Source organism: Pseudophryne corroboree, chromosome 1 (assembly GCF_028390025.1).
Source record: "Pseudophryne corroboree isolate aPseCor3 chromosome 1, aPseCor3.hap2, whole genome shotgun sequence".
Lineage (NCBI taxonomy): Eukaryota > Metazoa > Chordata > Amphibia > Anura > Myobatrachidae > Pseudophryne > Pseudophryne corroboree.
In genome coordinates this window covers 904,800,023-904,824,788 of record NC_086444.1, presented here as the reverse complement: position 1 = coordinate 904,824,788, position 24,766 = coordinate 904,800,023, and the positions used below count along the sequence as shown (strand labels likewise).

At 46.9% G+C, this 24,766-nt stretch overlaps 1 protein-coding gene across 1 annotated transcript in view; it reads right to left on the bottom strand.

Moving 5' to 3' along the window:
- Positions 1 to 24,766, bottom strand: part of EXOSC9 (exosome component 9) — a 75,604-nt gene that overhangs the window by 43,958 nt on the left and 6,880 nt on the right. Inside the window, exons 3-5 of the mRNA XM_063920249.1 lie at positions 23,364 to 23,483; positions 9,466 to 9,568; positions 8,304 to 8,441 (exon numbers count right to left, since the gene is read on the bottom strand). Of these exons, the coding sequence (XP_063776319.1) occupies positions 8,304 to 8,441; positions 9,466 to 9,568; positions 23,364 to 23,483 (361 nt within the window). The remainder of the gene's footprint in view (positions 1 to 8,303; positions 8,442 to 9,465; positions 9,569 to 23,363; positions 23,484 to 24,766) is intronic.

Genomic DNA, 24,766 nt, shown 5'->3' with positions numbered 1-24,766 from the left:
CACAACTGAAGATTCGAGATGGGTTGGAAGCCCATCATGCCACTGGCTTGTTAGCGGGCTTTGTGTTCTGACGACTGTTATTGGTTTGTTGGAAACCAAGCCCTCTACCACGTCTACTCTGTATGGTTATGCCTCTAGTAATACCTCAGTCCTTTTGAGGCCGAAAAGATATGAACACTGGTCCAGCGTACTTCCGTTTAGGAACTGGTGAGGGCAATGACTTTCTCCCAGTAGCCTGAGAAATCCATTTCTCAAGTTCAGGACCAAACAACATCTCGCCAGTGTGAGGCAACACTTCTATTCCTCGTTTTGACTCTGCCTCTGCCTGCCAAGAACGCAGCCAAAGCGCCCGTCGGGCCACAACTATCGAAGCCGAAAACAAACGTGGCCAACGTCCATAGAAGCCGTACCTAAATACTCAGCAGATTCACAGATGTGATCAGCAAGAAGTATAAGCTGGTCTAAGGGAAGATCCTGTTGTAGGCCCAACTTGAGCCGTGTTGCCCATGCAACTACAGCCTTGTTAACCCAAACTCCAACTAAAGCAAGTCTAAGCAACACCCCTACTGCTGTATACATTGACTTTAGCATAGTTTCTAGCTTACGCTCTGACGGGTCTTTAAGCGTACTTGCAGCTGGGACTGGAATGGTTAACTTTTTTTGAAAGTTTTGGACACCGAGGAATCCATGTTGGTGGATTTTTCCATTCAGTGGTCAGACTCTGGGAACGGGTAGTTAGACAGAAACCACCTAGGCATAGAAAATGGTTTAGGATTTTTCCATGCTTCCTTTAACTGCTTATTAAGAGAATCTGAATAAGGAAAAAACACAGGTGCTCACTGTTTTTTTTAGCAAATAAAACTTCATTTGAAAGAGGTTCCTCAATCTCAGTAAAATTTAGAACCTGGCGTACTGCCCTGATGAGATTATCAATGGCCGGACTATCAGTAAGCTCAATATCTGACTCCTGGCCCAAATCACCTTCCTCTTGTTCCTCCTGAGATATCAGGTCTCGCATTGAATCGTCAGAATGCAACACAGCTGAAACCAGTAAGTGACGTGACAAACAATGACTACTCTTAGGAATTGAGCTAGACCTGGGCTTCTGTAAACCTTGCAAAGTCCTTGACATCTCCTGAGCCCACTCTGGCAGATCAGATAGTATTACCCTAGCATCAGATCTAGCCGTCTCACGATCTTTTCATGCAGCGGCCAACTCTGATTTTAAGTAAGTCATCACTCCTGCTATCATCACCCAAGGAGGATCAGGGCAGAGGTTCGTATTTGTACCCGTATTTACAAGACACTGTGCAAGTGGTCGTTCCATCAGGTAACACACTCTCCACAGACGAGCTGCTTTTTTGATTTGGCATTAGCTTTACTCATTATATAGATAGACAGACAGACAGACAGGTATACAGTGAAACAAGTCCCATGACTCCGTAAAAATGTAACTAAAGTATGTATAAGCCAGAAGTGCCCTGAACCTGGCTCACACTAAAATCTGTTAAATATGTGCTTCACTGAAATTCCTACTAACACCCCTGCTCCTATGTATAATAGAAGCACACACAGTAAATCCAGTGCCAGATTAAGGTTCTCAAGGGCCTGGAGCTGAAATTTCTAAAGGGCCTATTGTATGCTACTGCAGGGGGTGTGACCAGCATGACGGGTGCGTGGCTACTGATAATGGGGGTATGATCAGTGTATATATTTTATATGCGTGTGTGCGCGTGTGTACGTACGGGTCTGGGACTCAGGGTCGACAACAATTAGGCCGACACCACTAAGGTCGACACCAATTGGTCGACACCTGAAGAATGTCGACATGGAAAATAGGTCGCCGTGAACAAAGTCGACATGGAAAAGGGTTGATATGATTTTTTGGTGTCGTTTTCTCCGTAATGTGACCGGGAACCCCAATTAGTGCACCGTGTCCCCTATCATGGATCGATTCGCTCGCCCTGCTTCGGGCTAGGTGCTTCGCTGCACTCGGCACAGGTTACCATTTCCAATTGTAGTCAACGTGGATCGTAAAGTATGAAAAAGTTCTAAAAATGAAAAAAAAGTTAAAAACGTATGTCGAACTTTTTCCATGCCGACCTTGTTCATGTCGACCTATTGTCTGCGTCGGCCTATTTGAGGCGTCGACCAATTTGTGTCGACCTGGAATCCTGATACCGTACGTACCGTGTGTATGTATGTATGTATGTATGTATGTATGTATGTATGTATGTATGTATGTATGAGTTTGAAAAATAGAAAACTCTCAACACTTAAATGTCCAATTATCTAAAAAAAAAAAAAATTTTTTTTGAAACAAACACAGAAAATAGAAAAATTCAAAAAATGGAAATCAGATAAAACAAATGTGAACACACTCCCTTTAAAAAGGGCGGTCATCATCATCCTTAGTTAATGGTATGTGTGTATGTATATATATATATATATATATATATATATATATATATATATATATATATATATATATATATATTACTATATACACACACACACACACACACACACACACACACACGCCTCCATAGTACAACAAACAGAACAGGAGAGCACACAAAGAAGCTGATTCAGCAATAGTTGCGGTTGCATCTTTTGGCAGTTGCGCATCTTTAGGGTTAAATGCCGCCCTAAAGCCCTGCCCTTGTGTACAAGTGTGCATCAATCCAAATGTGCAAGGACTGAGATGCCAACTTTTAGCCTCTATAGACACAGGGCCTGATTCAGACCTGATCGGTGCTGTGCGTTTTTGCACAGCGGGCTATCAGGACATAACTGCGCATGCACTGCAATGCGCACGCGAGTCTGACATCAACAATGGGCATTGGCGGTCAGCGACGGGATGGTGCAAAAATTTCATTCGCACAGGCGTTCGCAAGGTGATTGACAGGAAGAGGCTGTTTGTGTGTGGTAACTGATCGTTTACTGGTAGTGTCTGGAAAAACACAGGCTTTCCCAAGTATTGTCAGGGAGGGTGTCTGATGTCAGCTCCGGCCCCGATCAGCCTTTTCTCATCGCACTGTCGGAGTAAGTCCTGGGCTGCACAGAGACTGCACACAGTGGAACCACTAGGCCCATTTAGTCTACCCATGTACATACACAGACTTACACACTACGGTTAATTTTTATCGGGAGCCAATTAATCTACCAGTATATTTTGGATTTTGTGAGGAAACCGCAGTACCTGGAGGAAACCAAGGCAAGTACGGGGAGAATATACAAACGCCACACAGGGCCATGGTGGGAATCAAACCCATGACCTCAGTGCTGTGAAGCAGTAACGCTAACCATTACACCGTCCATAATCACACCTGCCCTATGGAAGTTGCAAACTTCCCATCTGAGTATTACCTCCAAATGAATGATGTCTGTGTAGGGAAACACTTTAGCAACACACCCGGGACACTAATAATGTCCTGTTATCGTGCATTAACACATGGAATCTGGGATTAAGTATCCGGACTCATTTGTTACCGCAACTCCAAGGGCTGCTGATCGGGGATTATGCTTTTGGTGCCCCAATAAGTGGCAGGTATTGGGGCTAACTGAATAGCCTCAGGCGAAGCAATTAGCTGCAGTAAATTACCACAGATAATTGAATACCAGCCACGTTTCGGTCCCCTAAGGACGTTTGTCAAGACCTTAGAGCTTGTTAGCCAGAACAAACAAACAAACCCTATTACCTGTGCAAGTAGGTCTATAAATACTACTGGGGCACCCTGACTGCCTCCACGTACAGACATCACTGGAAACTAGGTCATCAGTGCATCTCCTACATTAGCAAACTTCATCTAGCCTCAGAACCTAATCATAATAATAATAATAGTTATATTTATTGGACTCAAGATATCCACCTAGTTAAATCTCACCCATGCTGGCTCTCAAGATTACCCAACAACATAGATAACAAATCTGCATGCGTTCCATTACAGCGGAACGCATAACCAGAAGTCCGCTGCTACTGGAACTTTCGGCCCTGCGCTCAATCCGGCTGAAATGCACGGCACTATGCCTCCAGAGCGCTGTGTTCCCACGTTTCCGGCTTGTGTTCTACCCAAGTGAAATGCACAGCCCTCCCATAATTATAGGACCACCATATCGCCACCACAGGGCACAGTGTATACACACACACACACACACATATATATAAAAAACATATGAATATATATATAAAAAAACATATGAATATATATATAAAAAAACATATGAATATATATATAAAAAAACATATGAATATATATATAAAAAAACATATGAATATATATATATATATATATATATATATATATATATATATATATATATATATATATATATATATACACACACACACATATAATATATACTCATATATATATATATATATATATATATATATATACATAAACACACACACACACACACACACACATATATATATATATATATACACTGTACATATACACAATATATATATACTATATATAAAAATGGTGGCACTCGCAGGACTTATACCAGTAATAAATGACGCAGATTCCTGACCGCTGCTTCATTTATTACTGGTATAAGTCCTGCGAGTGCCACCATTTTCCCATTTGTATCCGGTTGTGAGACCAGTTTGGGAGGTATATATACACACACACACACACACACACACACACACACACACACACACATACATACATACATACATATATTAAAGTCAGCGCCTAAATAATCATTATTTTACCAGCAGTGCAGGAGTCAGCAGGACTACACCTCACCTCAGGACAGGAGTATCTTTATAGAGCAGCCTACTCAGAGGCCGTCACTGTGCAGCAGCTGCTGCTTCCTTCAGATCATGTGCGGTGGTGCCGGGGCAGCGCTCTACGACGTCACACATCCGGACGTCAGTGTATGCGGCGCATGGAGCCGGGGGAGCCAATGCAGGTGAAGCAAGCCTTCCATTGCGCCGCTGTAAGGGCACAGTTTATGCCGCCGCCGCTGCTGACGGAGGGGGTGAGAGGGGGTTGCGGCCAGAGGGCGGGACCTTGGACGGACCTTGGCAGGCTGCTGTAGCAGGAAATTTTTTTTCCTTTCTACAGCAGAAGCACAGCAGATGCAGTGGGCCTATTTTGATGGGGGGCTTGGAGCTGCAGCTCCATCCGCCCCATTGTTAATCCGGCTCTGAGTAAATCCCTTATGTAAAATATAAGAACCTATATATCTCCTATGTATAATAGAAGTACTCATATATACAATCACTCCCTTATGCCAGATAAGCAGTTTTTCATAAACATTTCCACATATAAACAATAGATCCCATGTTAGGGATCTTACCTCACTGCCACTGCTGCCTATAAGCTGTTGATGTAAGCCCCCCAGCTATTAGTAAGTGCGATCCCCCCCCCCCTCCCACAGCGATGCAGGAAGTGGAGATGGTGGGCTGCGGCAGCAGTGAGAGCTGTCCGCGGCTGAGAACACAGAGGTCCGTAGATCAGGGAGAGGCAAGCCACTGCAGCAGTTTTTCCCCCTCAGCTAACGTAATGGCGCTGGCGGCTAGTGGGCGGAACTTAACTGGGAAGCGGAGGGCGCCCAGCTGCGGCAGCGTGGCTGACAAAGGCTGGCCTGGGGGCCAAGCAGCAATTGCACTACACATGCGCATGAAATCCCGACATGGAGGGGCGGCAGCATGAGCTGACCGCCCTGCTCCCCCAGCAATACAAAGGAACGGCGGCAGATGTGAGCTGCCTGGCTGCTCATTACCCGAGGATAGTGAAGGCTACGACGGGGCTTCTCCTGTAAGCGCTGTCCAGCTCCTTATATGCAGCTTTAGGTTGAAATCAGCCCAAAGCTGAATCTGGTCTATGGCGGGGCTCCTCTTCTGAGCGCCGACTAGCCAATGCTGCAGTCAGCCGCCTCCACAATCCCGGACCCAAGCTTCTTAATAAGCTGGGAAGGGTTTGAGTGCAAAATGAAAAAATCTTTAAGAAAAGAAAAAAAAAGTGTGGAGAATCCTCCACCGTGTGCCTTCCTGGCGAGGCACAAAAAAAACACTGAGGTACCTCTGGGAGTATGGAAGGGGTGGAGGGTTACTAATGTCAATATTTAAATGTGCCTAAACTGGCTAATGCACCGTCCATATCCCAAGAGTACTCCAGTGACCCCTAGTGGATGAAAAAGAAATAACATGTATGCAAACTGAGAAATGCTAGATAATTACTCTGATATGTATTCATCAATTACCTCACATTGTCACTATTATTGCTCATAGATCCAATGCAAACCGGATCGTATCGCAATTGTTAAGGTTTTTACGGACTTATCCGTTTTCTAATGCAAACATCAAAAGAGTATGCAGCTGCAAAGATATCTAGAAATATCAGAGTGCATCTGTCTGTCTTCCCCTATAGCACATTGCAAAATAAAATTTAGTTGCCACACCTCCGGTTGCAAGCTTCACACCCCTACTGTACAGGACTCCAGTGTCGCCTAGTGGATGAAAGAGAAATGAAAAAAAAAAAAAAAACTTTTTTTTTTTTTTAGCAATAACTGGGAAGATAAAGATCAGGTGTACAGACATAGATCTGAAAGGGAAGTACGAATACCCAAGAATTAACAGAAAAGGCAGCCTAGTGTACATCTATCTAATCTATAGCTGTACCTACATGACACACTACAGCTGCGTTTAACAGCACTTGTGTAGTATAATGGAAAGCCCTCGTCTTATAAGACCCCTGGAATATTCTGAGGATGAAAAAACAGCTTGAATGGAGAGCCAATGACAAGTTGCCCCATTTGATAATATGGTAAGGAGAAATTGAGCCCCTATTTGGTAGTCAAGTAAACTGATGATTTGGTGTAAACCTATAAGTCCATCTTTGACTGTACTATGTGTGGTCCTTGGACTGTATGCTACCTGAATGACAAAATGATCTCGAACTGCTTAGGTCTGTTCACTATTCCAATCAGTGGTATAACTGCTGCCAAAGATTTTAGTCACAGATCCCTGTGTGCCACCACTGAATTAGCCAAGGTTGTTCCCTGTAAAATGAAGTTCTCTGGATACTTAAAACTATCAGTGGGATTCTACAACCATTCATGAAGTTGCTCGCTCCGTTGAAGGTCCCATCAGCAATCCAAAAAGGGGCCAACATTGGCTGAGAACAAACCAACAGGTGAAAAAAAGGCCTAGCACTCATCACTAAGTGGTTCTCGTATAAAGCAACATCTGCTGGATGTCCAGTACTGGTAATGTGTTCCATAACTCCCACTGACAATGGGAGAAGGGATATAGGGCTTCAAAATATCACTAGATATGTGTTTCTGCCTGTTCTCTAGATACCAACTTAGAAAGAAGAAGAAAAAAAATATCTGTCTATTATGTTCCTAAATAGGAAACCACAGAGGCTGGCTCTGGTCTAAAACACCCTGAAAACATTACCTCAACTAAAGTCCACAGAAAAGACTTAAGGTGGGTACACACTAATAGATATATCTGCAGATCAATTGATCTGCAGATATATCTATGGACGGATCGAGCAGTGTGTTCAGCATACACACTGCTCGATCCGTCGGGGACTGACGTCATGAACTGGGCGGGCGTGTACACACGCCGGCCCAGTTCAGCTGTCAATCACCGCCGGCCGCCGCAGCATGTGTACGGGCGGTCGCCGTACACACACAGCGACGCGCCAATATATCTGTAGATATATTGGCAGTCGGCTGTGCTGCGCGGCCGAATCGATACGTCTGTGAACGACGGAGTTCACAGACGTATCGGCCGTACACACTGGCCGACGTTCCCGCGATATATCGGCCGTTCAAGAGAACGGACGATATATCGACCAGTGTGTACGGGCCTTAAGAGGAGTTTACTCAAAGCTGGTCTAAAACATTTGCATTTCAAAGACTAAAAATACTCAACCACTCTAGACTGGGCCACACTGGATTGTACAAGGGGTTTGGTCTAGGATGGACCCACTATATTTGCCTATGTAAATGCTTCACAGATCATTGATGCTATCCACTCTTTACCCTAGGTGGACAGAGGTCCACTTATTCCATGGTTTAGGCTAAGGACTGAGTTATATGCAATAATTCAGCATCAGTAGCATTTGGACGGAGGTCAGGCAAAGCTCCTTGCTTCCTAGCAGGTGCAATACAGCCTCTTATTTGTCCCTCTACTGCAGTCAGAGAAGATAATTTGCTCAAATTAATATATTTGTAACATGAATATGTTTCTATATGTGCCAAACAATATGTTGTTTTACACAGAGAATTTTATGCAGTCTTTAGAAAAGTGAAATAGTGAATGTAACACCTACCACAGTGACCTCTTCTCCTTGGACAGACACATCCGGCCTCCTGAAGTGACACAATGCGGCAATAGCAGCTATGCTTGCTGCATCAATTATATTCCCCTCGTGGTTTAACAAGTGCAAGTCAACACGAACCTGCCACACCTATAAGTAAGGAAGCCAAATTAAAGCATTACACATCTTAAAGAATACAAAAGGGGTATATTCAATTAGGGTCGGATCCATTCCGACATGCATTTGTCGGAACGGATTTGAAAACCCCTATTCAATCCCATCTCAATTCGACTTTAAAAAAAGTCGAATTGAGATGAGAGCTGTGAGCGGAGGAGAGGGGGGAAGACCAGCGGGGAGAGCTGCGGGCAGACCGAGGAGAGCAGCGCTGCAGAAGGATGTCTCACAGCCGCCAGACCTCACGGCAGTGTCCAGTGACCTCACTTGCTGGAGCCGGGTGGACGCTGCCGTCAGACTTCCTCCTGCAGCGCTGTAGCGCTGCTCTCCTTTGTATGCCCGTGGCTCTCCCCCCTCTCCTCCCCTAAGGTCCCTCATCTCAGTCAGACATTTTTTTATGTCGGACTGAGATGGTCGGAAACGGGGCCAAATCCTGTTGAATTTGGCCCTGTTTCCCTCAAAAGTACATGAATCGGCAGCTATAAAAATAGCGGGGACAGAATAGGTCGAATCCCGATTCGACCTTAAAAAGTCGAAAACTGCCATCTTTTCGACCCTAATTGAATATACCCCAAAATATTTTTAACCATCAAACTTCATCTACAAGCTTCTTAGGGTCCTGAGATTTATTTCATTTTTTTTTATGTTTATCCTTCCCATTCTAGTGAGTTGTTAAGCTGTTTTGATTAGGAGGACCTTAATGACAAATTTGCAGTTTTGAAAGCAAGAAGGAATCCCCTATAAGCTGTTCTATTATGTATAGAAAATTAAAAATCAAATGAAAGGTCATAGCTCATGTCGTGTTTTATTATTGTATTATAATGGTAATCGCCACATTAAGGATCATCTATAAGGAAGATCTCTCACTTGCAAACCCTTCTGCCTGGCTTGAGGTTGTAAATAATCAGTAAATAACACAACTATCTCATTTATTTAACAACAGTGCTGAAGGTACAAACATGTGTGAATACTTTTTATAATCAAAACAAATCTCTCTCACCTTCTCTCCTGCTTGAACACAAAGTGATTCAGTGTCAATACATTTGGAGTTCCTCAGACACCTCTCCAGCAATCTATTGAGTTTCACAACCAGCTCAGATGGCCTGGAACATTAACATACATATTTGGCATTTAACAAATGTATCTTAAATAAAATCACATTAGGCAATACTATGTAGTTTGTGATTAATGCAAGATACATCTGTAGAGAAATCTTTTGTGCATGAACGAAAGACAGATTTTCATTCATGCACAAGAGAATTCTCTACAGGTGAATTGTGGCCTTTTTCAGTTTGCCAGCTTTGGCTTTTGAACAATGGTTGTGTATTCATTTGACACATATCCAAGGTTGAATATCTATCCACTTGCGACCCTGAATTTTTCAAGGGAACCACTCATCCAATTTGAGCTGTTTCACACTGGTCCTATTATGAAGAATTCCAGTTTACAGTGATTTATTTTAAAGCTTATTTGAAGAATTACCACTGAAGTCTCTCTGAGATGAAACACGTAGGTTTAAACACTAGAGGACTCAGAGAACCTGAAACTGGAAGATGTATTCCTCCATAATAAGGGTGAAAAGTCTCTCAATTAAAACAAAGTACTATTTGATGGAATATCTTTACAAAGTATCAAAAAGATAATAAGATTTTACTTACCGATAAATCTATTTCTCGTAGTCCGTAGTGGATGCTGGGGACTCAGTCAGGACCATGGGGATTAGCGGCTCCGCAGGAGACAGGGCACAAAAATAAAGCTTTAGGATCAGGTGGTGTGCACTGGCTCCTCCCCCTATGACCCTCCTCCAAGCCTCAGTTAGGATACTGTGCCCGGACGAGCGTACACAATAAGGAAGGATTTTGAATCCCGGGTAAGACTCATACCAGCCACACCAATCACACCGTACAACTTGTGATCTGAACCCAGTTAACAGTATGACAACGTAGGAGCCTCTGAACAGACGGCTCACAACAAGAACAACCCGATTTTTTTGTAACAATAACCATGTACAAGTATTGCAGACAATCCGCACTTGGGATGGGCGCCCAGCATCCACTACGGACTACGAGAAATAGATTTATCGGTAAGTAAAATCTTATTTTCTCTAACGTCCTAGTGGATGCTGGGGACTCCGTCAGGACCATGGGGATTATACCAAAGCTCCCAAACGGGCGGGAGAGTGCGGGTGACTCTGCAGCACCGAATGAGAGAACTCCAGGTCCTCTTTAGCCAGGGTATCAAATTTGTAAAATTTTACAAACGTGTTCTCCCCCGACCACGTAGCTGCTCGGCAGAGTTGTAATGCCGAGACCCCTCGGGCAGCCGCCCAGGATGAGCCCACCTTCCTTGTGGAATGGGCATTGACAGATTTAGGCTGTGGCAGGCCTGCCACAGAATGTGCAAGTTGAATTGTGCTACAAATCCAACGAGCAATCGTCTGCTTAGAAGCAGGAGCACCCAGCTTGTTGGGTGCATACAGTATAAACAGCGAGTCAGATTTTCTGACTCCAGCCGTCCTTGAAATATATATTTTCAATGCCCTGACAACGTCCAGCAACTTGGAATCCTCCAAATCGCTAGTAGCCGCAGGCACCACAATAGGCTGGTTCAGGTGAAACGCTGACACCACCTTAGGCAGAAAATGAGGACGCGTCCGCAGTTCTGCCCTGTCCGAATGGAAAATCAGATATGGGCTTTTATACGATAAAGCCGCCAATTCTGACACTCTCCTGGCTGAAGCCAGGGCCAGTAGCATGGTTACTTTCCATGTAAGATATTTCAAATCCGCCGATTTGAGTGGCTCAAACCAATGGGATTTGAGAAAATCCAAAACTACATTAAGGTCCCACGGAGCCACTGGGGGCACAATCGGGGGCTGTATATGTAGTACTCCTTTTACAAAAGTCTGGACTTCAGGAACTGAAGCCAATTCTTTCTGGAAGAAAATAGACAGGGCCGAAATTTGAACCTTAATGGACCCCAACTTGAGGCCCATAGACAATCCTGTTTGCAGGAAATGTAGGAATCGACCCAATTGAAATTCCTCCGTGGGGGCCTTCCTGGCCTCGCACCACGCAACATATTTTCTCCAAATGCGGTGATAATGTTGTGCAGTCACCTCCTTCCTGGCTTTAACCAGTGTAGGGATGACCTCTTCCGGAATGCCTTTTTCCTTTAGAATTCGGCGTTCAACCGCCACGCCGTCAAACGCAGCCGCGGTAAGTCTTGGAATAGACACGGTCCCTGCTGAATCAGATCCCGTCTTAGAGGTAGAGGCCACGGATTTTCCGTGAGCATCTCCTGAAGTTCCGGGTACCAAGTTCTTCTTGGCCAATCCGGAGCCACGAGTATCGTTCTTACTCCCCTTCGCCGTATAATTCTCAGTACTTTGGGTATGAGAGGCAGAGGAGGAAACACATACACTGACTGGAACACCCACGGTGTTACCAGAGCGTCCACAGCTATTGCCTGAGGGTCTCTTGACCTGGCGCAATACCTGTCCAGTTTTTTGTTGAGGCGAGACGCCATCATATCCACCTTTGGTTTTTCCCAACGGTTCACAATCATGTGGAAGACTTCTGGATGAAGTCCCCACTCTCCCGGGTGTAGATCGTGTCTGCTGAGGAAGTCTGCTTCCCAGTTGTCCACTCCCGGAATGAACACTGCTGACAGTGCTATCACATGATCTTCCGCCCAGCAAAGAATCCTTGCAGCTTCTGCCATTGCTCTCCTGCTTCTTGTGCCGCCCTGTCTGTTTACGTGGGCGACTGCCGTGATGTTGTCCGACTGGATCAACACCGGCCGACCCTGAAGCAGGGGTTTTGCCAGGCTTAGAGCATTGTAAATCGCTCTTAGCTCCAGTATATTTATGTGAAGAGACATCTCCAGGCTTGACCATACTCCCTGGAAGTTTCTTCCCTGTGTGACCGCTCCCCAGCCTCTCAGACTGGCATCCGTGGTCACCAGGACCCAGTCCTGTATGCCGAATCTGCGGCCTTGTAACAGATGAGCACTCTGTAACCACCACAGAAGAGACACCCTTGTCCGTGGCGATAAGGTTATCCGCTGATGCATCTGCAGATGCGATCCGGACCATTTGTCTAGCAGATCCCACTGAAAAGTTTGTGCGTGGAATCTGCCGAATGGGATTGCTTCGTAAGAAGCCACCATCTTTCCCAGGACTCTTGTGCATTGATGCACAGACACTTTTCCTGGTTTTAGGAGGTTCCTGACAAGTTCGGATAACTCCCTGGCTTTCTCCTCCGGAAGAAACACCTTTTTCTGAACCGTGTCCAGAATCATTCCCAGGAACAGCAGACGTGTTGTCGGGGTCAACTGAGATTTTGGGAAATTCAGAATCCACCCGTGTTGTTGCAGTACTACTTGGGTTAGTGCTACTCCGTCCTCCAGCTGTTCCCTGGACCTTGCCCTTATCAGGAGATCGTCCAAGTAAGGGATAATTAATACGCCTTTTCTTCGTAGAAGAAACATCATTTCGGCCATTACCTTGGTAAAGACCCGAGGTGCCGTGGACAATCCAAACGGCAGCGTCTGAAACTGATAATGACAGTTTTGCACCACGAACCTGAGGTACCCTTGATGTGAAGGGCAAATTGGGACATGCAGGTAAGCATCCTTGATGTCCAGGGACACCATAAAGTCCCCTTCTTCCAGATTCGCTATCACTGCTCTGAGTGACTCCATCTTGAACTTGAATTTTTGTATGTACAGGTTCAAAGATTTCAGATTTAGAATAGGTCTTACCGAGCCGTCCGGCTTCGGTACCACAAATAGTGTGGAATAATACCCCTTTCCCTGTTGTAGGAGGGGTACCTTGACTATCACCTGCTGAGAATACAGCTTGTGAATGGCTTCCAATACCGTCGCCCTGTCTGAGGGAGACGTTGGCAGAGCAGACTTTAGGAACCGGCGAGGGGGAGACTTCTCGAATTCCAACCTGTAACCCTGAGATATTATCTGCAGGATCCAGGGGTCCACCTGTGAGCAAGCCCACTGCGCGCTGAAATTCTTGAGTCGACCCCCCACCGTTTCTGAGTCCGCTTGTAAAGCCCCAGCGTCATGCTGAGGGCTTTGCAGAACCCGCGGAGGGCTTCTGTTCCTGGGAAGGAGCTGCTTGCTGCCCTCTCTTACCCTTTCCTCTGCCTCGGGGCAGATATGACTGTCCTTTTGCCCGCTTGTTCTTATAGGACCGAAAGGACTGCGGCTGAAAAGACGGTGTCTTTTTCTGTTGGGAGGGGGTCTGAGGTAAAAAGGTGGATTTCCCGGCCGTTGCCGTGGCCACCAGATCCGATAGACCGACGCCAAATAATTCCTCCCCTTTATACGGCAATACTTCCATATGCCGTTTGGAATCCGCATCACCTGACCACTGTCGTGTCCATAAACTTCTTCTGGCAGATATGGACATCGCACTTACTCTCGATGCCAGAGTGCAAATATCCCTCTGAGCATCTCGCATATAAAGAAAAGCATCCTTTAATTGCTCTAAAGTCTGTAAAATACTGTCCCTATCCAGGGTATCAATATTTTCAGTCAGGGAATCCGACCAGACCACCCCAGCACTGCACATCCAGGCTGAGGCGATGGCTGGTCGCAGTATAACACCAGTATGTGTGTATATACTTTTTAGGGTAGTTTCCAGCCTCCTATCAGCTGGATCCTTGAGGGCGGCCGTATCAGGGGACGGTAACGCCACTTGTTTTGATAAGCGTGTGAGCGCCTTATCCACCCTAGGGGGTGTTTCCCAGCGCGCCCTAACCTCTGGCGGGAAAGGGTATAATGCCAATAACTTTTTTGAAATTAGCCCTTTTCTATCTGGGTTAACCCACGCTTCATCACATACATCATTCAATTCCTCTGATTCAGGAAAAACTACAGGTAGTTTTTTCACCCCCCACATAATACCCCTTTTTGTGGTACTTGTAGTATCAGAGATATGCAAAGTCTCCTTCATTGCCGTGATCATATAACGTGTGGCCCTACTGGAAAATACGTTTGTTTCTTCACCGTCGACACTAGATTCAGTGTCCGTGTCTGGGTCTGTATCGACCGACTGAGGTAAAGGGCGTTTTACAGCCCCTGACGGTGTCTGAGACGCCTGGGCAGGTACCAACTGGTTTGACGGCCGTCTCATGTCGTCAACTGATTTTTGTAATGTGCTGACATTATCACGTAATTCCATAAACAAAGCCATCCATTCCGGTGTCGACTCCCTAGGGGGTGACATCACCATTACCGGCAATTGCTCCGCCTCCACACCAATATCGTCCTCATACATGTCGACACACACGTACCGACACACAGCAGACACACCGGGAATGCTCTATTGAAGACAGGACCCCACTAGCCCTTTGGGGAGACAGAGGGAGAGTTTGCCAGCACACACCCAAGCGCTATAATATATATGGGAACAACCCTATATAAGTGTTGTATCCTTATAGCAGCTTAAATATATTTATATCGCCAAAAAAGTGCCCCCCCTCTCTGTTTTACCCTGTTTCTGTAGTGCAGTGCAGGGGAGAGTCCTGGGAGCCTTCCTCACAGCGGAGCTGAGCAGGAAAATGGCGCTGTGTGCTGAGGAGAATAAGCCCCGCCCCCTATTTTGGCGGGCTCTTCTCCGGAATCTGTGAGATCTGGCAGGGGTTAAATACATACATATAGCCTCAAAGGGCTATATGTGATGTATTTTTAGCCATAAAAAGGTATAATACATTGCTGCCCAGGGCGCCCCCCCAACGCCCTGCACCCTCCGTGACCGCTGTGTGAAGTGTGCTGACAACAATGGCGCACAGCTGCAGTGCTGTGCGCTACCTCAGGAAGACTGAAAAGTCTTCTGCCGCCTGCTTCTGGACCTCTTCCATCTTCGGCATCTGTAAGGGGGGTCGGCGGCGCGGCTCCGGGACGAACCCCAGGGTGAGACCTGTGTTCCGACTCCCTCTGGAGCTAATGGTGTCCAGTAGCCTAAGAAGCCAATCCATCCTGCACGCAGGTGAGTTCACTTCTTCTCCCCTAAGTCCCTCGATGCAGTGAGCCTGTTGCCAGCAGGACTCACTGAAAATAAAAAACCTAAAAAAAACTTTTTCTAAGCAGCTCTTTAGGAGAGCCACCTAGATTGCACCCTGCTCGGACGGGCACAAAAACCTAACTGAGGCTTGGAGGAGGGTCATAGGGGGAGGAGCCAGTGCACACCACCTGATCCTAAAGCTTTATTTTTGTGCCCTGTCTCCTGCGGAGCCGCTAATCCCCATGGTCCTGACGGAGTCCCCAGCATCCACTAAGACGTTAGAGAAAAAATATGTTATTGTTACAGTTCTTTTTGGGAAAAAAAAATCAGAACTGTTGAAGGATATGAAATTACTTTTATTGATATTACATGGGCAATATTGAGAAAACTGTGTAGTTTGACTTTTCAGAAGGTAAAGTCAGTTTCATTATCTAATCATGCATTAGAACATCGGTCTTCGACCTGCGGCCCTCCAGCTGCTATTGAACTATACATCCCAGCATGCCCGGTCTCAGTTTTAGCATGCCTTAATAGCAAAACTGTGGCAGGACATGCTGGGATATGTAGTTTCACATCAGCTGGAAGGCCACAGGTTGAAGACCCATGCATTAGAATACCTTATTTTCTACTACTGCTTAACAGACTATCATCAAGTGTAACCAACCATAAGTTTTATAACATCCTAGTAGCTTGTACCATTGCTGAAAAACACCCTAGTGTTCATTCCAGCACCATGCACCTAATCAGTAAGGGGGCATACTTTAAAGGCAAAATTGTAGATGTGATGTATCGCTACAGCTACTGTAGCGATACATAACATCTAAAATCTGCCCTCCTCACTGATCAGGTGCAGGGTGCTAGAATGATCACTATACCCTACCTTCTTTATGCACTATACTAACTGGTTTCAGTGTCTCTCCATAATGACAAATCATGGAGCCCTTATACCACCATCCCTCCCCTCCCAGTGACGCGAGGTGAGGTAGAGCCTTTCATGTCATACTAACGTGTACGCCAGAGTTCTGACTATATAAAGTATATGAAAAATACAAAGAAAATATTACAAATATCTTCTTTGTATTATTCCAACCATTTTTATAGTCAAAACTCTGGAGCAAAAAAGTATACGGTGCCTACCTTTTCCGCATCTCTCTGCTGAATCTTTGTATAATGCCAACATGAACCCTTTAGCTCATATATTGTGTGTAAATCTGGCTCTGGTACAAGCCAGTGCCTCCTCAGCTACTTAACTCACCACACGTCCCTGCCCTCCCCTTGTTCCTTTCTTCACAAGAACACTTACCAAATATCTATGCCCACTCAGCCTACTGTACTTTTTACTTCCTGTAATTCCCCATGCATGTTACACTTCTATAAATTGCGGATCCTGCCCACTATGTAGTGCACTCTAGGTAGCTGCTTTGCTTGTTACTTTCAAAGGCAGGATGAACAACATGTGGAACTATTTATGCAGTGGGTAATCTATTAGTTGCTTTTTATTTTATCTTGTATGTCTTCTCTTCACGTATTGCTTATTTCACACATTGTAACCTGCGTAATGCGCCTCAGATGTATGCCTCTCCTGGTATTCGTGTGTGTAAAATGAACAATTCATGGTTCTGATGATTTTTCAAGGATCCTTTATCTTGCCTAGTATTTTATTTCTCCCATTATGTGTCATCTCTTCCAGACATTGCCTATTCTGCACAGATTAATAAAAATGTAGTGCACCTAAAATGGCTGCCACACCGGATCCTTGCCAGGTAGGATGAATCATCATTGGAATTAATAGGCCAAGATGGCTGCCACACTTTTGTATTATATTCATGGTTTCTGTGTTTTATGCAAATCTAAACTTCTGTATTACGTTCATGGTATCTGTAAAGTGCCTTGAGCTCTAGTGGAGAAAAGGGCTATACAAATAAAAATAGGATTTTAATTACCTACCGGTAAATCCTTTTTTTGGTCTTGTCCATAAGGGATATTGGGGAATCTAGTACAATAGGGGTAGAGACCAAAGGAGCCAGTGCACTTTAAATTTCTTCAACTGGGTGTGCTGGCTCCTCCCCTCTATGCCCCCTCCCACAGGCAGTTATAGGTAAAAACGTGCCCGAAGGAGAAAGGACATATATGAGAAAAGGAAATCTGATAAACCAAGAGTGGTGAGATTTACATACCAGCACACCACTAACATAACTAGCAACGGCTGGTAACAGCAACAGCTGAACAAGTAACCACATAAGAAGAACCTGCAGAAAACTCAACGCACTGAGGCGGGCGCCCAATATCCCTTATGGACTACGAGAAAAGGATTTACCGGCATGTAATTAAAATCCTATTTTCTCTAGCATCCATAAGGGATATTGGGGAACCTAGTACGATGGGGATGTCCCAAAGCTTCCAGAACGGGCGGGAATGTGTGGAGACTGCCGCAGCCCCGCCTGGCCATACTGGATATCCTCTTTGGCCAGGGAATCAAACTTGTAAAACTTCACAAAAAAAGTGTTCTTCCCCGACCAGGTAGCAGCTCGGCAAAGTTGTAAGGCCGAGACTCCACAGGCAGTCGCACAGGAAGAACCCACTGATCTCGTAGAGTGGGCCTCCAGAGACTTAGGAACAGGTAAAACTGCAAACACATAGGCTTGTTGAATAGTAAGCCTAATCCAAAGAGCAATAGACTGCTTTGAAGCAGGACAACCCTTTTTCTGTGCAACATAGAGCACGAACAAAGAATCCGTCTCTCTGATCTGAGCCGTTCTCTTGACACAGATCTTCAAGGCTCACACAGCATCCAATGCCTCCAGAGGAGCAGAAGCTCCAGAACTGGACGGAATCATAATAGGCTGATTCAAGTGAAACGCAGAGACAACCTTCGGCAGGAACTGCTGCCTAGTCCGGAGCTCTACTCTGTTCTCATAAAAGACCAAGTATGGATTTTACACGACAAGGACCCCAATTCTGAGACGCGTCGAGCAGAAGCCAGGGCCAGTAACATCACCATTTTCCACGTGAGGCAATGGTCTTCTACCGTCATCAGAGGTTCAAATCAGGAGGACTGTAGAAAATCCAACACTACATTCAGATCCCAGGGTGCTGAAGGGGTATATTCAATTGAAGTCGGATCCATTCAAACATTCATTTGTCGGAATGGATCAGACGTGGGCTATTCAATTGACATTTCATTTCGACTTAAAAAAAAAAAAAAAAAAAAAAAAAAAAGTATAAAATGAGATGGGTGGAGGGGGAGGGGGGGGAGAGCAGCGCTACAGCAGCGGCTGCCGCTGCTCTCCCCCATCTGCCTGCGGCTCTCCCCCCCCCCCCCCCCCCATCTCTCTGCCTCTCCGTGTCAGCGGCGGCCAGGGAGAGTTAACTGCAGTGGCCGGGGAACCCGTCAGCAGCGGCCGGGGGCGCCCATCAGAGGTAGTGCTCTGCAGCCCGCTGCCCCGCATCACAGCCGCCGCTCATGGCAGCATCCACCCGGCTCCGGCAAGCGAGGGCTCGCTTGCTGGAGCCAGGTGGACACTGATGTGAGTGGTGGCTGTGACACATCCTCCAGGACTGCTCTCTCTCTCCCCCCCCCCCCCCCCACGTCTGGCTTCCCGCTGCTCCCCCCCCCCCGTCTCCCCACAGCTCTCCCCCCTGTCCTCCACTAAGGTCCCTCATCTCAGTCTGACTTTTTTTATGTCGGACTGAGATGGGTCGAAAAGGGGCCTGTTTTCGACACAAGTACGTGGATCGGCAGCAATTCCGCCGATCCACGTGCTTTTTGACAAGTCGAATTTCTCAACTTGTCGAAAATATTTAATAGGTCGGAACCCCTTCCGACCTAAAAATAGTCAAAAACTGCTGTCTTTTCGACAGACGGCAGCTTTCGACGTCAATTGAATATACCCCGAAGGCGGCACAAAAGATGGTTGGATGTGGAGTACCCCTTGCAAGAATGTCTGAAGTTCTGGCAACACTGTCAATTTCTTCTGGAAGAAACTGGAGAGGGCTAAAATCTGGACCTTAATAGAACCCAGACGTAAGCCTTTATCCACACTAGCCTGCAGGAAACGTAACTAATGTCCCAAGTGAAACTCAGCAGACAGATACGTGCGCTCCTCGCACCAAGAGACATATCTCCTCCGGATATTATGATAGTTTTGATGTCACCGGTTTTCTTGCCTGAACAATGGTAGCAATAACTACTTTGGCCAATCAGAGTTGCCTGGACTCCTTGACTGCCGATTCGCTTGAGCACCCTTGGGAGCAATGGGATCGGAAGAAACAGGTAGAACAGCCTGTAAGGCAAGGCGATGCCAGTGCATCCACTGCCCCCACCCGAGGGTCCCTAATGAGGATTGCCGATATTGCTCTTGCATTTCTTTCCGCCCAGAGGAGTATCTTTGACACCTCTCGCATGCAGGCTCTGCTTTTTGTCCCTCCTTGTCGACTGATGTCCGCCACCTGGATTGCACCTGGATTGCATGATCCTTGAGCAGAGAAGAGGCCTGAAGCAGAGGATTGTAGATCACCCGAAGTTCTAGAATGCTGATCAGAAGGAGGGCTTTGTGGGCTGACCACCTGCCCTGGAACTGCGCCCCTTGGGTGACAGCTCCCCATCCCCTTAGACTCGCATCAGTCGTAAGGAGGGACCAATCCTGAATCCCAAAACTCCGGCTTTCCAGGAGAATGGAGGACTGTAGCCACCACAGGAGGGAAATCCTGGCCTGAGGTGACAGCCGACTCATCCGGTGCATCTGTAGATGTGATCCGGACCACTTGCTCAGGAGATCCAACTGAAAAGTTCTGGCATGGAACCTCCCATACTGGATCGCCTCGTATGAGGCGACCATCTTTCCCAACAATCTTATGCAAAGATGGATGGACACTCGAGTAGGTCGGAGCACCATGCGGACCATCTCCTGAAGTGTTCACGCCTCGTCCTCTGGTAGGAACACCTTCTGGGCTACAGTATCTAGCAACATCCCCAGGAACAGGAGCCTTCTGTAAGTTGAGAATCCACCCATGGTGTGACAGAAGTTGGATAGCGCGGTCGATATGGAGCCATAAAAGCTCCCTGGATCTTGCTTTTAATCAGAAGATAGTCTAGGTAAGGGACAACACTGACACCCTGGACCCCGAGTTGGAACATCATCTCCGCCATCACCTTCGTGAATACCCTTGGGGCTGTAGATAGGCTGAGGGGCAGTGCCTGGAATAGGAAGGGATTGTCCTGCAGGGCAAACCGCAGATATGCCTGATGAGGCGGCGAAATAGGAATATGGAGGTAGGCGTCCTTGATATCCAAGGAGACCATGAATCCCTATTCTTCCAGGCCCGCAATCACCGCTCGCAGGGATTCCATTTTGAATTGAACACCTAGGGATTCAAGGATTTTAGATTCAAAATGGGTCTTACCGAACCGTCCAGTTTCGGCACCACAAACAGGTTGGAGTAAAACCCGTGCTGCGTTGCGGTATTGGTACTGGAACAATGAAGTGGGACTGGACCAACCTTTGAATGGCCTGTTGCAATGTAACTTGCATATCCTCCAAAGCTGGTAAGCTTGATTTGAAAAATCGTTGGGGAGGAGTACTGTCGAACTCCAGCTTGTAGCCTTTAGAAACAAGATTTCTGACCCAGGTATCCTGGCAGGAAGTCTCCCAGACGTGACTGAAGTGACGCTGTCTAGCTCCCACCTTGAGATCCCCTCGAGGTGGGTGGGTACCATCATGATGAGGCCTTAGCGGAAGCAAAAGCGGTGTACTGGTCGCGAGAGCTGGTGCTTCCAGGCTTTCTGGACTTACCTCTGGTGCCTCTAGTCGCATTGGAGGCACCTCTGGCCTTAGATCGAAATCTGTGAGACCGAAAGAACTGGACAGACGGCCCCGGGTAGGAGAGTCTCGCTGGCAGGGCCCCAGAAGGGAGAAACGTGGATTTCCCAGCCATAACTTTGGAAATCGAAAATATCCAATTCAACCCCAAAAAGCCAATCCCCAGAAAAGGGAAGGGATTCCACACTACGTTTGGATTCTGCATCCGCAATCCACTGACGCAACCACAAGGCCCTACGTGCCGACACTGCCATGGCAGAAGCCCTAGCATTAATGTTCCCCATCTCCTTGAGTGAATCACACAGGACACGTGTAGTGTCCTGAATGTGTTTTAGGAGGGTCACCATAGTGACGAAGGGCATATCCCCCGAGAGGCCAACTTGATTTTGAGTGGCCCAGGAATGAATGGCATGGGTCATCCATCAACCCGCAATGACCAGCCTTTGTGATACACCTGCTGCCATGTAAATAGATTTGAGTGTAGTCTCTAACTTCCTATCCCCAGGATCCTTCATGGTAAAGGAGCCCTTGGACACTTGGAATTTTTTGTCTGGATTTTTCCAGGCCAGCTTGAATAGGTCATGTAACTCTGTAGAGTCAGGGAAAGTGACATTAGGCTTGTTTTGTACAAAAGAAAAACGACTGCTGTGACGCAGTGATCTCTAGAGAGCTGTAACACGTCCCGTATAGCCAGAATTAGGGGTTCAATACCCTGAGCAGAATCAGGATCCCCACTAACGGGATCCAAGTCATACCCATCCTCCTGTATATCATCATCTGTATCAGAGAGTAGAGCAGGTAACCCATGCTTCTGTGGACCTGCATGAGAGAGGGGGGAACTGTGCTGCATCTGCCCTAGCAGCTAAATCTGCAACAACTTGTTGTAGTAGCTGAGTCTTCTGCACATTAGCAGTGAGCTGGGATGACATATCTGACATCATAGTTTTAAGAGACCCTAACCAGTGGGGCTCTGGACCCTCTCCCCCAACCTCTTCACTAATTTGTGAAGATTGGCTGCATTGTTTACAGGAAAAATAATCCGTATATAATGGAGAGAATCTGGTGTGGCATACACTGCACAGCTCGTGTTTACCCATGTTTCACATGAGCACAATAACATACACACACACACACAGACAGTTATATTGCAAGCCAGCCCCACTGTATGTGAGAGAAGACAAGGACACCAGCACACCCTGAGCTGTACAGTCGCAGTGAGGCTGTCAGCTCACTATTTTACAGCAAACACTAACAATTCCTGTCCTAAAGAAGACCTAGATAGTGTACACAAGCAGCTCTCCCCCTTTGCTACACCCTGTACCAGATATCCAGCGCGGCTGAGAAATCAGGAAGCACTGTGCGTGCCGAGAATGGCTGCAGTAAGGAGAGGAAGGCGCCAAAACGCCTCAGGCCCCGCTCTGATGTAGCTCCGCCCCCTCCAATGGCACCAGAGTTACACCGATATATTATACTGGCAAAGTCTCCATATAGCTTAAAAACATCACAACAAGTGCTAGTGAAAGTGTTTTTTGTGCCAGTCTACACAGGGGATCTTAGCGGGACCCGTACGCCGCACCCGTGGTCAGCCGCACTTTGAACCGGGGGACACCCCTAGCTGGGCCCCCGGTGTGTGCTCACCAATGATGTCACCTTCAGACAGCGTTAGGGGTGTGCGGCGTGCTGCGGCTATGACAGCCAAGGCGCAGTGCCCTGCTGAACAACAGCCCCTAAGGACGGTGGTCCTGCAGCGGGGAAGTGGCACTGCACCGCGTAAGGCCAGTGACCCCCACGGTGCAGGTATGCTGTTGCCCAAACAGCATACCAAAAATAACAAACAGAAAAAAGAAATTGAAGAAAACTCTCTAGAGCTCAGAGTGTGTATCCTCTCCTAAGGGCACTTTTTTTCTAAACTGCCTGTGGGAGGGGGCATAGAGGGGAGAAGCCAGCACACCCAGTTGAAGAAATTTAAACTGCACTGGCTCCTTTGGACCCCTATCGTATACCCCTATCGTTCCCCACAATATCCCTTATGGATGCTAGAGAAATTATTATTACCTTCCCGGCTCAAAGGCTGGAGATGCCATAGGTGAGAGTTCAAGGTTGAAGAAAAGAATTCCTTCCGTAGGTCGGTTCATCTTTGGGGCAACAAGTTCACAGGCCACCTGTCCAAGAACTCTGAAAGAGCATGAAATATTGATTAATGATACATAATATGCTCCAGACGTCCTCAAACCCAACAGGTCACGTTTTGATGCGTTTCACCATCTTAAATGGTGCACATTTCACCATCTTAACACATTTCATAATGGTGGACTAACAAGGCATACCATTTTTTAAACTAGAAAACCTGAACATTGTGTTTTTTATTGGACACAAGATGGGCGAGATCCGGACATTTACACCCCCACAATTTAATTACTTATTAGTTTGGTGTTTTAGTCCTTCTCTGTCAGACAATACCTACTAAAGGGTGCCCAAGCATCTTTATAAAGGGGAGAGAGAAGAGAGAGAGAGAGAGAGAGAGAGAAGAGAGAGAGAGAGAAGAGAGAGAGAGAGAGGAGAGAGAGAGAGAGAGAGAAGAGGAGAGAGAGAAGAGGAGAGAGAGAAGAGGAGAGAGAGAGAAGAGGAGAGGAGAGAAGAGGAGAGAGAAGAGAGGAGAGAGAAGGGAGAGAGGAGAGGGGAGAGGGAGAGAGGGGAGAGGGGGGAGAGAGAGAGAGAGGGGAGAGAGAGAGAGAGAGAGAGAGGAGAGAGAGAAGGAGAGGGGAGAGGGGAGAGGGGAGAGGGGGAGAGAGGGGAGAGGGGGAGAGAGAGAGAGAGGGGAGAGAGGGGAGAGGGGAGAGAGGGAGAGAGGGGAGAGAGGGGAGAGAGGGGGAGAGAGGGAGAGAGAAGAGAGAAGAGGAGAGAGAGAAGAGGAGAGAGAGAAGAGGAGAGAGAGAAGAGGAGAGAGAGAAGAGGAGAGGAGAGAAGAGGGAGAGAGAAGAGAGGAGAGAGAAGAGAGGAGAGAGAAGGGAGAGAGGAGAGGGGAGAGGGGAGAGAGGGGAGAGGGAGGGGGAGAGAGAGAGAGAGGGGAGAGAGAGGGGAGAGAGAGAAGAGAGAGAGAGAGAGAGAGAAGAGGAGAGAGAGAAGAGGAGAGAGAGAAGGGGAGAGGGGAGAGGGGAGAGGGGGAGAGAGGGGAGAGGGGGGAGAGAGAGAGAGAGGGGAGAGGAGGGGAGAGAGGGGAGAGAGGGGAGAGAGAGAAGAGAGAAGAGGAGAGAGAGAAGAGGAGAGAGAGAAGAGGGAGAGAGAAGAGGAGAGAGAAGAGGAGAGAGAGAAGGGAGAGAGAAGAGAGGAGAGAGAAGGGAGAGAGAAGAGAGGAGAGAGAAGGGGAGAGAGAAGAGAGGAGAGAGAAGGGGAGAGAGAAGAGAGGGAGAGAGAAGGGAGAGAGAAGAGAGAGGAGAGGAGAAGGAGAGAGAGAAGAG